The sequence below is a fragment of the Dermochelys coriacea genome, chromosome 1, assembly GCF_009764565.3.
Source record: "Dermochelys coriacea isolate rDerCor1 chromosome 1, rDerCor1.pri.v4, whole genome shotgun sequence".
Taxonomy (NCBI): domain Eukaryota; kingdom Metazoa; phylum Chordata; order Testudines; family Dermochelyidae; genus Dermochelys; species Dermochelys coriacea.
In genome coordinates, this window is record NC_050068.2 from 44,884,089 (window position 1) to 44,901,439 (window position 17,351).

Genomic DNA, 17,351 nt, shown 5'->3' on the forward strand with positions numbered 1-17,351 from the left:
CAGGTTTTGTGGCCATTTACTTGCTGGTGCTGTACAATTATGTAAACAACATTCTTTAAGACAACAAACTTCAAAAATAACTCTGGCTTATCCTTAGATGAGAAAGGAGTGCAGGTGAACTATATGATGAACCCCCTTGACCTTTTTCTGAAATCTCTCAAATGTTTGGAAGAAAATCCTGGCAAAAATCTGAAGTGCTCACAAATTAAGTGACTGACATTGAATTTGGTTATCAACACCATTTGTTGAAAAAGGATATAAAGGAGGTCTATTAAAAGCCTGACACTCCAGGTGATTATATGATTAATTGAATTTGAAGAGCCAAAACTTATATTTTTGGAACTAACAAAACGTCAAAGAATCACAGAATATCAGGGTTGGAAGGGACCTCAGGAGGTCATCTAGTCCAACTCGCTGCTCAAAGCGGGACCAATCCCCAACTAAATCATCCTAGCCAGGACTTTGTCAAGCCGGACCTTAAAAACTTCTAAGGAAGAAGATTCCACCACCTCCCTAGGTAACGCATTCCAGTGCTTCACCACCCTCCTAGTGAAAAAGTTTTTCCTAATATCCAACCTAAACCTCCCCCACTGCAACTTGAGACCATTCCTCCTTGTTTTGCCATCTGCTACCACTGAGAACAGTCTAGATCCATCCTCTCTGGAACCCCCTTTCAGGTAGTTGAAAGCAGCTATCAAATCCCCCCCTCATTCTTCTCTTCTGCAGACTAAACAATCCCAGTTCCCTCAGCCTCTCCTCATAAGTCATGTGTTCCAGTCCCCTAATCATTTTTGTTGCCCTCCGCTGGACTCTTTCCAATTTTTCCACATCCTTCTTGTAGTGTGGGGCCAAAATCTGGTCTCAGTACTCCAGATGAGGCCTCACCAATGTCGAATAGAGGGGAATGATCACGTCCCTCGATCAGCTGGCAATGCCCCTACTTATACATCCCAAAATGCCATTGGCCTTCTTGGCAACAAGGGCACACTGTTGACTCATATCTAGCTTCTCGTCCACTGTAACCCCTAGGTCCTTTTCTGCAGAATTGCTGCCGAGCCATTCGGTCCCTAGTCTGTAGCGGTGCATGGGATTCTTCAGTCCTAAGTGCAGGACTCTGCACTTGTCCTTGTTGAAGCTCATCAGATTTCTTTTGGCCCAATCCTCTAATTTTTCTAGGACCCTCTGTATCCTATCCCTATCCTCCAGTGTATCTATCTCTCCTCCCAGTTTAGTGTCATCTGCAAACTTGCCGAGGGTGCAATCCACACCATCCTCCAGATCTTTTATGAAGATATTGAACAAAACCGGCCCCAGAACCGACCCTTGGAGCACTCCACTTGATACCGGCTGCCAACTAGACATGGAGCCATTGATCACTACCCGTTGAGCCCGACAATCTAGCCAACTTTCTATCCACCTTATAGTCCATTCATCCAGCCCATACTTCTTTAACTTGCTGGCAAGAATACTATGGGAGACCGTGTCAAAAGCTTTGCTAAAGTCAAGGAATACCACGTCCACTGCTTTCCCCTCATCCACAGAGCCAGTTATCCCGTCATAGAAGGCAATTAGATTAGTCAGGCATGACTTGCCCTTGGTGAATCCATGCTGACTGTTCCTGATCACTTTACTCTCCTCTAAGTGCTTCAGAATTCGCAAAAAGGAAAGGAGTTCTTGTGGCACCTTAGAGACTAACAAATTTATTTAAGCATAAGCTTTCGTGAGCTACAGCTCACTTCATCGGATGCATTCCGATGTAGCTCACGAAAGCTTATGCTCAAATAAATATTTTAGTCTCTAAGGTGCCACAAGAACTCCTTTCCTTTTTGCAAATACAGACTAACACGGCTGCTACTCTGAAACCTGTCATTATGCTTCAGAATTGATTCCTTGAGGACCTGCTCCATGATTTTTCCAGGGAATGAGGTGAGGCTGACTGGACTGTAGTTCCCAGGATCCTCCTTCTTCCCTTTTTTTAAAGATGGGCACTACATTAGCCTTTTTCCAGTCGTCCGGGACCTTCCCCGATCACCATGAGTTTTCAAAGATAATGGCTAATGGCTCTGCAATCACATCCGCCAACTCCTTTAGCATTCTCGGATGCAGCGCATCCGGCCCCATGGACTTGTGCTCGTCCAGCTTTTCTAAATAGTTCCGAACCACTTTTCTCCACAGAGGGCTGGTCACCTCTTCCCCATGCTGTGCTGCCCAGTGTAGCAGTCTGGGAGCTCACCTTGTTCGTGAAGACAGAGGCAAAAAAAGCATTGAGTACATTAGCTTTTTCCACATCCTCTGTCGCTAGATTGCCTCCCTCATTCAGTAAGGGGCCCACACTTTCCTTGACTTTCTTCTTGTTGCTAACATACCTGAAGAAACCCTTCTTGTTACTCTTAACATCTCTTGCAAGCTGCAACTCCAAGTGTGATTTTTGGCCTTCCTGATTTCACTCCTGCATGCCTGAGCAATATTTTTAGACTCCTCCCTGGTCATTTGTCCAATCTTCCACTTCTTGTAAGTTTCTTTTTTGTGTTTAAGATCAGCAAGGATTTTGCTGTGAAGCCAAGCTGGTCGCCTGCCATATTTACTATTCTTTCTACACATTGGGATGGTTTGTCCCTGTAATCTCAATAAGGATTCTTTAAAATACAGCCAACTCTCCTGTACTCCTTTCCCCCTCATGTTCTTCTCCCAGGCGATCCTGCCCATCAGTTCCCTGAGGGAGTCAAAATCTGCTTTTCTGAAGTCCAGGGTCCGTATACTGCTGCTCTCCTTTCTTTCCTGTGTCAAGATCCTGAACTCGACCATCTCATGGTCACTGCCTCCCATCCCATCCACTGCCTCCCCAGGTTCCCATCCACTTTTGCTTCCCCTACTAATTCTTCCTGGTTTGTGAGCAGCAGGTCAAGAAGAGCTCTGCCCCTAGTTGGTTCCTCCAGTACTTGCACCAGGAAATTGTCCATCTTTCCAAAAACACTTTCCAAAAACTTCCTGGATTGTCTGTGCACCGCTGTATTGCTCTCCCAGCAGATATCAGGGTGATTGAAGTCTCCATGAGAACCAGGGCCTGTGATCTAGTAACTTCCATGAGTTGCTGGAAGAAAGCCTCGTCCACCTCATCCCCCTGGTCCGGTGGTCTATAGCAGACTCCCACCACGACATCACCCTTGTTGCTCACACTTCTAAACTTAATCCAGAAACTCTCAGGTTTTTCTGCAGTTTCATACTTGAGCTCTGAGCAGTCATACTGCTCCTCTACATACAATGCAACTCCCCCACGTTTTCTGCCCTGCCTGTCCTTCCTGAACAGTTTACATCTATTCATGACAGTACTCCAGTCATGTGAGTTATCCCACCAAGTCTCCGTTATTCCAATCACATCATAATTCCTTGACTGTGCCAGGACTTTCAGTTCTCCCTGCTTGTTTCCCAGGCTTCTTGCATTTGTGTATAGGCACTTGAGATAACTCTCTGATCGTCCCTCTTTCTCAGTATGAGGCATTCGCTAGGTTAGGCAGCCTGCTTGTGAAGATGCTCTTCCCTCTCTTCGTTAGGTGGAGCCCATCTCTGCTTGGCGCTCCTCCTTCTTGGAACACCATCCCATGGTCAAAGAATCCAAAGCCTTCCCTCCGACATCACCTGCATAGCCATTCGTTGACTTCCACGATTCGACGGTCTCTACCCAGGCCTTTTCCTTCCACGGGGAGGATGGATGAGAAGACCAATTGCACCTCAAACTCCTGAAGCATAAGCTCTGAATGCATGTCTGAAGCATAAGCTCTGAATAGTATTTTATTTTTGTAGTAGGTCTTCTGCATAATGCCACACTAGATTCATGGAGTCTCTTCATTCTGCTTCACCCTATCATATAAAATATAAGCCACCCAGTACCCATGCAGTAGCTATTGCTCTCTTTCCTTTGATTCAGGGAAGGGAAAATATGACATTTTCTGCCACAGGCAATGACAATCTGTTTATATTACTCCTGGGGGAATTCTGTGCCACTGCACAATGCAGAATTTTGCAGAAATTAACTTGTGTGCAGAATTTCCTTTCCCCTAAAGGAATGGCTGCAGGCTGCCACTGAACTCAGCAGAGCCCAGCTTGCACATAGAAGACACTGCTGGAGGGAGGGAGAGGGAGCTAGAGGGTTCCTGGCAGCTGCAGTTCCCAGCATGCCCAGAGGGAGAGGGCGGTGCACAGGAAACTCTGTTCAAACCTGGGACCGAGCATCAGTCTGTTTCTCCCTCTGGATCCCTGGGATCTGCAGCAGGGCTCTAGGGTGTGGGTATCTGTGCCAGGGGGGCCCCCATGGCTGGGCTCTGGGGCAGAGGGGTTGTGGGTGTCTGGCCCCCTGGCTAGGCAGAGAGGAGAAGGGGGCAGAGAAACAGGAACTGGGTTGTTGTAGAGGTTTCTTTAACTCTCTACTCCTGGGGGAATTTTTGTGTGTGTCTGTATTGTTACAGACATGCTTGCTGACAGGTATTTTGAAATAAATTACCAAAATAATTGAAACTGGCGTGATTATGTAGTGTTATTTTGACAAATAAAATTTGCAGAATTTTTCCTTTTTTGGCGCAGAATGCTCCCAGGAATATTATATGGCTGGTGGATATGCTCCAGCTCCTGGGGTCTTGCAGTTCAATGGCTTGCACAGCAGAAGTCCAAAGGATTCTCCTGAATGGCAATCCTTCCACATGGTGGTAACACTTTACCCACTTTCCCACATGACTCCAGAGCTACAATTTTATCTCATTCACAAGACTTGTATATGTCGCTGTAGCCAGCAAATCTGAATACCATCAAATGCTATTACATTTTCTTTTCAAGTGGAGAAAGAGAGAAACACTAACCTTATGCGAACTCTGTCTGCTGTGGAACAGCTGCTGCGCCTGGTGCTGGCTGTTGTTATGAGTCCCTGCTTCTCGGAGAATAGCGACTGTCTGTGATTTCACTGGTCTGGAGATTGTTAAATTCACCCTTTCCCCACTAGCCTGAGGGATATACATGAAAAATGAAAATGAAAATAATAATAAAGTTCACACCGTATTATTATTAATTAGGAGACGAGGGACGATCTTGTAGCTAAGGCAATGGGCTGGGACTCGAGATCTGGGTTCAATTCCTGGAACTGCCTCAGACTTCCTGTCTGATGCTGGGTAAGTCATTTATTTTTTCCTGCCTCAGTTTCCCATCTATAAAATGGAGATTTTAATACTTTCTTTTCTCTCCCTTTTTTCTCGTCTGTTCAGACAGTAAAATCTGTGACAGGATCTGTCTCTATGTGTACGTACAACACCTAGCGCAGTGAAGTCCCCAGTTTCATTTAGGTCTCCAGGCACTTCTATAATACAAGGAAATAATAACAAGAAAAGGGACTAAGTACACTGGCAGATTATGATTTCATAATTTTCAAAACTACTCAATACTTCAAATCTTAATTGATATTTAAAAATAAATTATTTATCTGGAATAAGTAATTTTGTAAGCAGAGTCAGAGAATTTGTTGAAGTAGCTGGAGAGAATATATAGTCAGACCACCAAACTGTGTAGTTTTGGGGACTATCCAAAAACTCAGTGGCTACCCTAATGTTCCAAAATCCCAACACCAAAATCTCCAAATAGAAAACTGACCTCTTCAAAATCTCAAATTGAAAAACTGACATAAAAATAAACACAAGATTATAAGAATTTCCCCCTAATTACAAGAGACAAAATTTAAGATGAAATTTAAATTACACAAGCAAATAACCCCCACCAGTATCACAAGTCTCCAACTGCTGTTGCAGCAGGGAGTTAATCAAATAGTAAACGACAGTATTCTACATAGTCCTAGTGTTTAGGTAAGGTGGTTTACTGGATGAGTACATGGCTTAGAATCAGATCCCCGCCCCCACCCCCAAGCTTTGCCATTGATTGGTTATGTGACCCTTGGGCAAGTTACCTCTTTTTTAATCCCCATTTTAAAGATAGGGAAACTGAGGCACAATAATACCTAGTTTCATAAAGCTTTTTGAGATCTAGAGATAAAAAGAGTGATAAGTACACAGGATCATGATCTTCCTAGATTTCTTCTATTAGACTCCAGACTATACTGAGATCACCTCATACATATGAATAGTCTTATAACCTTCATAGAATCATAGAATATCAGTAAGCTATGGCACACACTAGTCGAGGCCAACACACTTTTCACTTCTGGCCACATGAGTTCAATTCCTAGGTTTCATCTGAGGCCCAAAAGGGTGTCTGCAGTGCATTTTGCACTATTGTGACTGAAAGCACCCACTGAATTCACACCCGATACACTTTTGTAATAACCATTATACAAAATATGCCTTGTGAGGTATCATTTGAAAACTAATAACTTGCCGATCAATAACATCATGGTGAAATACATGTAGAAACATTATATGTGAAGTTATGAACTTCCCCTGTATGATGATGTTAGCACATGTTGAAACTCACATGGGCCTGACTAGGCAAAAGGTGTTAAATGGGTCTATCCTCGGCAAAGGAATGTGTGTTTACCTCAATTTACATATAAGTAGTAAACAGGGTCCTTGAGACAGCATGAGGGGGAAATGGCAGGAGACCAGGCAAATCGGCATTTCAGCACACATGGGGAAGAAAGAGCATGGAGCCACCTTCACCACCAGCCTCCACATCATCTTCTTTACTGTTTGAGTAAACTTTGCTTTGAGGGGTAATCCTCAGAAGAATCCACTTCAAAGGGTGACTGGACTATAAAAGAGAGGGGCAAAAACACCCCAAGGCATCTCTCTTGATCTCTCTCACTCACTTAAGTCGATAAAGGAGCCAGCCCTGTGACATAAGGGAGGATCCTAACCTGTGAATTTAGTCAGCAATGTTGCTGGAAACCTGTGGTAAGAATTTTACTTTGAGCCAAGTCTAGCTTGTTAAGTTTAGCTACTAGAAAGCATTTTATCTTTATTTCTCTTGTAACCATTTCTGACTTGAATGCCTTTTACTTGTACTCACTTACCATCTCTCTCTTTGTAGTTAAATAAATTTATTTTATTTTTTAATCAAAACTAATCCAGTGTTGTGTTTAAACTGAACTGTTTGGGTAACTCCAGTTCACGTAACAAACTGTTGCATATTGACCCCTTACGGGGCAATGGACCTTTAATATCTGAGCTGCCCAGGAGAGGGATGGACAGTGCAGAACACATCTTTTGGGGGAAAATCTGGGATTGGAAATGTGTTGTGGTCACCCTGCAAGGAGTAACCAAGGCTGGTGGAAGCCAGAGTGTGACTGGAGTGTTGCTGACAGGCTGCTGGGGTCAGAGCTGTAGTTAAACACAGACACTCAGGGTGTGGCCTGCATGCTGTTTGTCTGTTTGTGAGTGGCTCAGTTTGGGAGCTACAATAGTAAAGCATTGTGAGGCACCCAGGGTTACGGGGCAGGCAGTGACACAACCTCTTACTAGTCTGGATTGCACCCCGGAATGTGACAACTCTATAAAACTATATTATAAGATTCCTACAATGTTTCTCTGTGTTACTCTGAAGCTTAAAATGGTTGTAAGGTCAGGGTGAAGTGATAGAATCAGCTACAGGCATGGTTGGAGCTTCTTTTGTACAGAATATCAGCAGGTTGCATCTTCACTGGGTTTTGCATTCTGTTACCATCCAATTTTTAAGTTCTCAGCCATTTTGACTTCACAAATTACACCAGTAAGGCACGTAGCTATGCCAAGCCAAGAGTTCCAGACCATTGCAACAACAGAGGTAACACAACCAGTCACCATCATTATTCCCCAGGTAATTTGCATGCAACAATTTCATTGGCTGTATGAGGGAGACTGCACAGATACTTGACCCAGATGTCACACAGCCAACTGCCACCTGCACAAACTAGCACAAATCTCCAAGCATAACCCCTCCACAAATCAACACAACCACCCCGTCCTGCACAACCGCACAACCAGCATATAAATCACCACCACCACCCAATACCCAAGCCACTCAATGCAGTAACCACCCCTCATTTGCTACCCACACAACTCTCCCAGCACAACATAACCCACACACAAATCAACGCAACCACCTGTGACACCCTGGCACCCCAATATTCACCATTGTCATGTAATTAGGATATGTTTTGTACAAAGTATGCCTTGTGAGGTATAATTCTAAAAGTCTTGACGTGCTAGACATTAATATCTCATTGGATTGTATGTGCTACTGTCATATGTGAAGTTACGAAATTTGGCTATGTATGTGTTACTGAAACATGTGAGGTTGAAAAAATACCCACAAGCAGCCTTTCAGGTACAACAGTAAAAAGGCCAAACAATGTTAATGGCTTAGTCAGGAAATGCACATAAGCACAAGGATTACTCCAGGAACTGTGTACAACAGAAACCTCTCAGAGATAACACCGCACAATGGGAACTGTTTGACCCAGGTCACAGCAAAAGAGCTTTCCAGCAAGTGGAAAGAAGCTATAAAAGGGGAACAATGATATCATGCTTGGACTTTACTCTCCCTGCAACAACACACCTGAAAACACCTGAGGGGCAAGGACTGAACTGTGGGAAGTGATGGTCTCAGGCTAGAAGGATTTTTAGCCTGTGTATGAAAACCTGGGAAAGCCAAGGCACCTTGTGCCTTAAGAATCTGCCAGCCTCTTTATCACTCAGGGTCAGAATTTGCTAATTCATATCCTACCTATCTAGTATGTTAAGATCAGTCTAAGGTTTTGTTTATTTACTAGATAATCTGCTTTGATCTGTTTGCTATCACTTAAAATCTATCTTTTGTAATTAATAAACTTGTTTTTGTTTTGTCTAAAACCAGTTTGTAAAAATTATAACTTGGGGCAGAAAGTTGTTCATCTCTCTCTCCACATTGTGGGAGCGGTGACTTTTAGGAGCTTACGCTGTACAGTTCCCTGTGCAGCACAAGATGGTATAATTTTGGATTTACACTCCAGAGGGGGTTGTGGGCCTTAGCAACTGGAAGGTGCCTTAGCTGAGCCTTCCCATGCAGAGCTGATCTCAGCATGTGTGTGAAGCTGCAGCTGGGTGTGTCCCTATCTGTGTGTAGGCTGCTGAAAGAGCAAGCCTGGAGAGTTTAGCGATTTATCACAGCACCACAGTGTGAAAGGGAGCACAGGCTGGTGGGTCAGGCCGGCCCAGTGGTACCCCAGTTCTAAGTGGCACCCTGGGGGGAATCCGTCACACCACCCTCATACAATAATCCCAAACGTCACTTTGAAGCCTAGAAAGTGTGTTGAGTCAGTGGGAAGGAAATGAAATTTGCTAAAATCATGGCTGGAAACTCTTTTTGTTTGGAATATCACTAGGTTCAATCATCACTGGGGATTCACAGTCTATTTCCATCCAATTTTTAAGTTCTCAACTGTTTTGTTTGTTTGTTTTTAAACGCACACAACTTTATAAAATGACCTGAGCGACGGCACAGGCTTTCAGCTACTAGTAATGAGTAACATCGGCCAAAAACACTACACAGTTTAGGCACAATACACAAGTTGTTCTGTACTGTATAATGCCATTTTTGGGTGAAATTTGGTGATACATACAATAAGTGTCTTGACATATAATGCATTTTAAATTTCAGTCTGAATAAGTACCCCATTAGAGTTTACCTGGATAATCTGAGCAGCAAGTTCCGGTGTCCCATGTTTCAGGTCATGTCCATTGATTGCAAGTACACGGTCATTGCTGCAGAGTCTGCCATCTTGAGCAGCCAATCCCCCTTCCAAAAGGTCGAGGATAAAAACTCCTGGCTCATCTGTTCTGCGCACTAATTTAATGCCAAGCTGTTCACTAGAGTCTCGTTTATGCAGCATCACCTGAAAGCCATCTTCTCGCAGGGAAGTGCTATCAGCATGGTTGTGTGTCCGGCTTCCAAATCGTCTCTCTCGGAGCACCGTGAGATGCAGCACCATGCAGGGCTGGGAAAGAACAGCTCGAGCATGGTTATGAGACACATTGCTGATGTCAAAGTTATTGACCTGGAAAACAAGAAGTAAAACAATATTCATATCTGTTTAGTTGTTTCTACATGTATCAAAATCCTTGCCAAGTTCAGAGACCCTGTTACAAACCTCTAATAGCCTAAACCTGGAATTATCTACTTATCCCACTCTGCTCCTTCCTCTCTTTATTCAATTCTCTCCTAAATAAACATTTCCTAAGCTGAGCCTGCAAAGCTAACCAACATCAACATTATGCCATCATTACTGCAATTAACACTAACTTCCACCACGTTCTAAATTACTGCCATCTTCTGTCTCCCAGTGCATTTGTGACTGATCATCCTGGGTCTTTCACTCTGCATGCTCCTCAAGGCAGGAGCTGTTTGTTCTACTCATGCCTTTACAGGGCCAAACACATTATTGTCACTTTAAATATGAGTAGCTTTAAAGAATTTTACACATGTTCTTTTTAAGGAAAGGAATTTTAACGATTCATTTATAATCTTACATATTTTACAAAAAGTAGTATTTCTGTGAATGGGATTGCAGTAAATGCAGGTGTTTTGTATCAGAAAAGTACCAAATATTTCAATAGTAGATCATCTCCAGTTGGGATAAGTGCTCAGATATTCAGCCAGTCAGATTACCAGAACACTGATGAATCTATAAAATTGGCCTATAGTACAATATGTTGTAGAATAAATTGTTTTTGACTACTGTACAATTCTAATTCATGTTTAGTGTGAAGAAAATATTTATTTTTTTCATGTATTTCAGCATACTTTATATTACACTTATATATTGCCCTAAAGGATAGTATCTGAATTATAGGATGTCCATTTCCCAGTTAATCAGTTCATCTTGCAGGCCTAGAGCTCAGGAACAAAAATGTAAACGAGATACCACATAAGTACATAAGGACGCAGAGACAGATGCCATCTTGGATGCAAGTTCAAAACTATATTAAGTAATGCACCTTCTGTACCATGAGAAACAGAGAGAAATTAGCATTGCTGGGCTGAAATACCAACATCTGTGCTACAATCAAATAATTCAAAAGTGTGCAAGATGCAGAATATTAGAATTATGTCTATTATTCCTATTATCATACCTTTTTTTAATTAACTCCACCTCAAATCTGTTCCGATTTTATTGACTTCTATCTGAGAACTATTAGAGCTAGACTCAATGCTGGAAGTGGTCTGAAAGCTTGGAATTTCAGCTAATGCTTTGAAAACATTAATCTTTAACTCTTAAGAATTCTAGAATATTGGCTGCTAAAATAGTAGGAATGGGAGGGGAAGAGAGATGGTAAGTCTGAATAAATTGACTTTTGTGTTGTGTACTACCAAAGTTATTAATTTTCTTCCTCTCCTAGGAAAATGAGAGCACCTTGGAGTTTCACATTACTGCTGCCATCTTGAGCAGTTCCCTGTTTCTACATTCAGAATGACCACAGCACAATTAAGTGGAAGAAAATATTAGATTTAGGGGAAAAAAAGCATAAAGTCAACATTTTTTCAATATAATTGGACCATTGTAGCTCTTCTTGAATGTGGAAATAAATTGTTTATGCTAGCATGAGACTCAGACGTCTCTGGAAGAGGGAAACATTGAGGAGGTACAAATATTCACTAACATGTTCTTAAAGAGCTCCTAAGCTAATGCCAAGATTTCCAGAAATGACTGCTTAACTTTACACATTCAAGTTTTGAAACCCTTGGCTTTAAGTTTTACATCTGATACTGAAGAGCAGCAAAAATTTTGGAACTATAAAGGTTAAATCAGATGACACCTTAACTTTAAAATTCTGTAATTTTAAATTTCAACACCCACCAGTGGTACAGAAACTTTGGGCAGCTGGTATAAATACTTTCGGGCCTATAAACTATAAGCTAGAGCTGGGAAGGAAACATTTTTCCAGTCCTGTAAAAATTTGAGATTTCAGAAATGTTTCCCATTGTACATTGGGATGGGACTTCTTGAAGCTTTTCACAAAAAACAAAACAAAAAAACAAACAAAAACAGGGACACAAACAGACTATCCTAGTGGGAAGGGCACTAGGTGACCCAGGTTCAAGTTCCTGAACTAAGTCAGGCAGAGCAGGGACTTGAAACTGGCTTCCCCACATCCCACATGAGTACCCTACTCACTGGGCTACTAGCTATTCTTTGGGTGAGTCTGTGTCTCTGGGTTTTGACCAGGAATTTTGTCCTGGACCTAACAAACCTCTCCTGACTGAAGTTTCATCAAAACCAATATACTTCTGTGAAAAGGTTTCTTTCTGATTATGATTAATCACAAGGTAAAAAGTGCAATATCTTCAAAAAAAATCAAGTGTTAGGGTGAAACCCTGTTCCCATTTAAGTTAATAGCAAACTCCTGTTGATATAAATGGGCTCAGGTTTTGCCCTTACAGACTGTATTGTTAATTTAAAAAACAAAACAAACCCTACAGTATATAAACTGCCAGACCCGTTGACTCACTACTCTGATATGCACTAATACAATAGCAGAGATATCTGAGCCATTAATGATTCTCTTCAAAAAATCGTGGAAGACAGGAGAAATTCCAGAGGACTGGAAAAGGGCAAATATAGTGCCAAACCATAAAAAGGAAAATAAGGACAACCCAGGGAGTTACAGACTAGTCAGCTTAACTTCAGTACCCGGAAAGATAATGGAGAAAATAATTAAAGCAATCAATTTGCAAACACCTAAAAGATAATAAGGTGATAAATAACAGTCAGCATGGATTTGTCAAGAACAAATCGTGTCAAACCAACCTAATAGCTTTCTTTGACAGGGTAACAAGCCCTGTGGATATGGGGGAAGCAGTATTGTATCTTGACTTCAGTAAGGCTTTTGATACTGTCTCATATGATCTTCTCATAAACTAGGGAAATACAACCTAGATGGAGCTACTATAATGAGGGTGCATAACTGGTTGGAAAACCATTCCCAGAGAGTAGTTATCAGTGGTTCACAGTCAAGCTGGAAGGGCATATAGAGTGGGGTCCCTCAGGGATTGGTTCTGGGTCCACTTCTGTTCAATATCTTCATCACTGATGAAGATAATGGCATGGAGAATACACTTATAAAGTTTGCAGGTGATACCAAGCTGGGAAGGGTTGCAAGTGCTTTGGAGGATAGGATTAAAATTCAAAATGATCTGGACAAACTGGATAAATGGTCTGAAGTAAACAGGATGAACTTCAATAAGGACAAAGGCAAAATGCTCCACTAAGACAGGAACATTCAGTTGCACACTGAACTACTGTGTCCAGTACTGTGCACCACATTTCAGGAAAGATGTGGACAAGCTGGAGAGAGTCCAGAGAAGAGTACAAAAAAAAGAAAAAAGATTAAAGTTCTATAAAATATGACCTGTGAGGGGAGATGGAAAAAACTGGATTTGTTTAATCTGGAGAAGGGAAGACTCAAAGGGGACATGGTAACAGTTTTCAAATATGTAACAGGTTCTTACAAGGAAAGTGGAGATAAATAGTTCTTGTTATCCTCAGAGGTTAGGACAAGAAGCAACAGCCTTAAATTGCAGCAAGAGTGGTATAGGTTGGACATTAGGAGAAACGTTGTAATTGTCAATGTAGTTAAGCACTGAAATAAATTGCCTAGGAGGTTGTGAAATCTCCATCATTAGAGATTTTTAAGACTAGATGACCTCTCAAGGTCCCCTCCAGTCCTATGATTCTATGATTGTAGGAATATAGAGTATTTCTTTTTGTGGCAGAAATGTTTCAATTCAGTACAGTCATTTCCTGCAGTCCCTAAAACAATAAATACATCTGCAATGAGATTTGGTAGGGAAAAAACAGTAGAAAAAAAATCAAAAACATCTGCCTGTAACAATGAATTTAAACATTAAGTATCTGAGCCAAATCCACAAGAAGTAAGGGAAATTCATAGTTAAGGTTGAAACTTCAAGGCACAATGGGATGAGTTAAGGATGATGTTGTAAGGGTCTCCAAACATTCGGTGATTTTACCATATTATAAGTACATGCGTTCCAACACTTAGGTACAAAGAAGCAAATGAAGGAAAAAGTTTTGAGAAAAAACACCCTTAGTAAATATAATCATTTTAGTAAAAAGAGTGCTGGTACAAAATAGTCCATAATGGGCATATTATTATTTACCTTAGTCATTTCAATCTGTAAGTTTCATGAAAGAAACGGACAAATATAACCTGGTATCAAATCCTTGAAAACAGGAATTTATAATGGAATCTCTGAGAGATATTTTATTCCAGGACCTCTTCTGATAAATATCTAAGATGTTTCAGTTATTAATCTGTATTACAATTGGTAACTAACTTCTTTTGGTTGATAGATGACATTTCTTGACGTAAGTGAAATGACCTCCAATGTCATATAGGCCTACGAAAGTAGAGTTTATATGGGAAATATGTTAAAGGAAGTGTATTTTTTCTGGTCTCTTCCAAAAATGTGCCATGAAAGAGAAACCTGAAATGAAATACAAGTTCAATTTAAAAACAAACAAACCAACCACAAACTATTATGTTTTAAATCCACTGAGTAATATTTTTAAGCACTAGTCGTCCTTTCTTTAGATGGAATCAATAGTCTACTTCTTACACACTACTGTGTTAATTATAAAACATATTAAAGCAAGCTGGGTGTGAAAGCAAAACATCTATTTCTTCCACACAGACCTTCTAAGTGAAACACAGAGTATGTGGAAAAAGTGCCAAATGCCTTCTTTTTAGCAGATGACACTATAGTAGCTCAAAGTAAGATGTCCTTGAACAAAGACATATTTCTCTTTACCCTTCTCTGCCAAAATAAAGACCTCCCTCAACTGTGTGTTATAACATCATGTGATGCGTAACATAATGGTGCATCAAAAAGTCCATAACACCACTATGCAACACTGTAATCTGAGAGGGACGAGGTGTGGAACACACTGTCAGAAGTCTTAAAAGAGCAACACTCCGATGAGGAAACTACAGATCCCGAACCACCAAAAAAAGAAAATCAACCTTCTATTGGTGGCATCTGACTCAGATGATGAAAATGAACATGCATCAGTCTGCACTGCTTTGGTTTGTTACTTAGCAGAACTCGTCATCAGCATGGAAACATGTCCTCTGCAATGGTGGCCGAAGCATAAAGGGACACACGAATGTGTAGTATATCTGGTACACAATACGCTGGCTATAAGGGAGCCCTGCGAACCCTGTTCTCATTTTCAGGTGACATTGTAAATAAGAAACAAGCAGCATTATCTGCCATAAATGTAAACAAACTTGTTTGTCTTAGTAATTGGCTGAACAAGAGTGGACTTGTAGGCTCTAAAGTTTTGCATTATTTTATTTTTGAGTGCAGTGGTGTAAAAAATAATAATCATTCTACACTTTTAAGTTGTACATTCTCAATAAAGAGATTGCACTACAGTACTTGTATGAGGTGAATTGAAGAGTACTATTTATTTTATCTTTTTTACAGTGCAAATATTTGTAAAAAAAATAAATATAGAGCGAGCACTGCACACTTTGTATTCTGTGTTGTAATTGAAATCAATATATTTAAAAATGTAGAAAACATCCAAATATTTAAATAAAGGGTATTCTATTATTGTTTAACAATGTGATTAAAACTGTGATTAATCTAGACTATTTTTTTAATCGTGCAATTACTATTTTTAATTGTTTGACTTTCTTAATGTTTACATAAAATTACATACATTAAATAATATTAAGACAGATATTTATAATGTTAGGCATGTATTTCCAAACAATGAATTAATCAGATTTTTTAAAACCCTGTTGATATGAAATATATTTTATAATTTTATATAATAGTATTAAACCTTATGCCCTCAGTCAAGTATTAAAGGTTACCTGGAAAAAAAAAAAACTTCTCCATTTGGGTGGGCAAGAAGAGCTAAAGTTCACCTTACAGTCATATTCAGCTTGTCTAAATTCCTCAGATAACAGTCTGTGAAGAGATCTTCAGATGTCCACAGCTGAAGCATGAACATATAACTGCATGCAACACAATACCTAATTTTGGTCTGCAAAGGCCAAGCCTAGTAAATTTCATGAGCCATCTTAGCGTCAACACAGGCCAACTCTGAGCAAGGAAGCCCTTAGGTCTTCCACAGAGTCTGGTTTGTGTCATCTGCACCTCTCCATACCTTGCTTCTACATGCCCTTCTTACAATGGCAAGGAGATTCTACTGAACTTGCTTACAGAGTTTGCAGAGCCTCAGCGTTATCAGATCTATAGGGTTTTTACACAGCAGCTCCAATTTTTTCCCATCTAGAGTCGCTTTACAGATACTTATAGCTTTTGGAACCATAACTGCCAGCTGCTCAACAAGAATTTCTACAGCTTCAACAGGCTCACCTTTCTGGCAACTCATGACTCAGCCCTTGATTATTGAAAGGCTCTCATTGGCTGCTGGGGTTAGTGACTGGATGTAGCATCCAATCAACACCTGCAACTGCCTGGTTTTGAACATATCTTGGGTTACTTTTTTCCAACCTCTGTCATAATACTCTGTAATAGTAAAAGGGCTGGTTTCTCTAACGTCAGGAAAGGAAGGTTTTATTTTCTGAAGTCCATACTAATTTTATTTAAAGGATACTAAAATTTCCCAACCATGCCTACCTGCTGGATTTTGTATGTGTGTATATATGTGTGTAAAAAATACAAAAAAAATCCAGCATATGGACAATCTACAACGAGGTGGAATTGTCTAGATTTGGCGAGGAGGGGGCATTTACTATGGTATGTCAGATCCTAAGGACAGTAATACTTAAAGTACCTGAAAATAAAATTAAAAACTCATTTAAAATAAAACAGAACCAAAGCTTTTCATACTTTCTTCTGCTATTTTCCCATTCTTCTAGATTTATTATATAATTATAAAAAATAATAACCAAAGTTATTTTATCTGTTAATTTTAAATAGGAAAAATAACCCTAATATTCATAAAAGAATATTTCAAATCACATCAGTGAAGGACTTCACAAAATTTTTCTTTTTAAACATAATTGTTGATTTCAAGTAACAAGGAATGGCAGGGCAGCTGCAGCTGGAAGGGAACATTGCAGCCTAGTTAGCATAACAAACAAGGCAAAAATCAATCCAGTAACTCACAAATGGCAAATTAAATTAAATTTCCTAACCAAAAATAACCTTTGCTTTCTTCGGAGGGGGTGCCTATACCTCAAAAGAGGAGGAGGAGAGCCTCAGACCATTAAAAATAGAAAATACACTCAGCCTTTCTTATCCATTTTAAAAACCATTGAACAGAAATAATTATAGGAAACCAAGCCCCATGAACTATGTAAATCATTGGTATCAGTAGTGGAATAACAGACTCTGCTCAGTCTGAA

At 40.5% G+C, this 17,351-nt stretch overlaps 1 protein-coding gene across 10 annotated transcripts in view; it reads right to left on the reverse strand.

Moving 5' to 3' along the window:
• The window catches only part of LNX2 (ligand of numb-protein X 2), a 100,932-nt gene that overhangs the window by 14,619 nt on the left and 68,962 nt on the right, over positions 1-17,351 (reverse strand). For 6 of the 10 annotated variants that reach the window (XM_038377002.2, XM_043504336.1, XM_038377019.2 and 3 more), the window contains 3 exons: positions 14,302-14,364; positions 9,635-10,003; positions 4,851-4,991 (listed from right to left, as the gene is read on the reverse strand). In XM_038377002.2, the coding sequence (XP_038232930.1) occupies positions 4,851-4,991; positions 9,635-10,003; positions 14,302-14,364 (573 nt within the window). The remainder of the gene's footprint in view (positions 1-4,850; positions 4,992-9,634; positions 10,004-14,301; positions 14,365-17,351) is intronic. The other 4 variants (XM_038377044.2, XM_038377063.2, XM_043504337.1 and 1 more) reach the window with 1 other exon arrangement.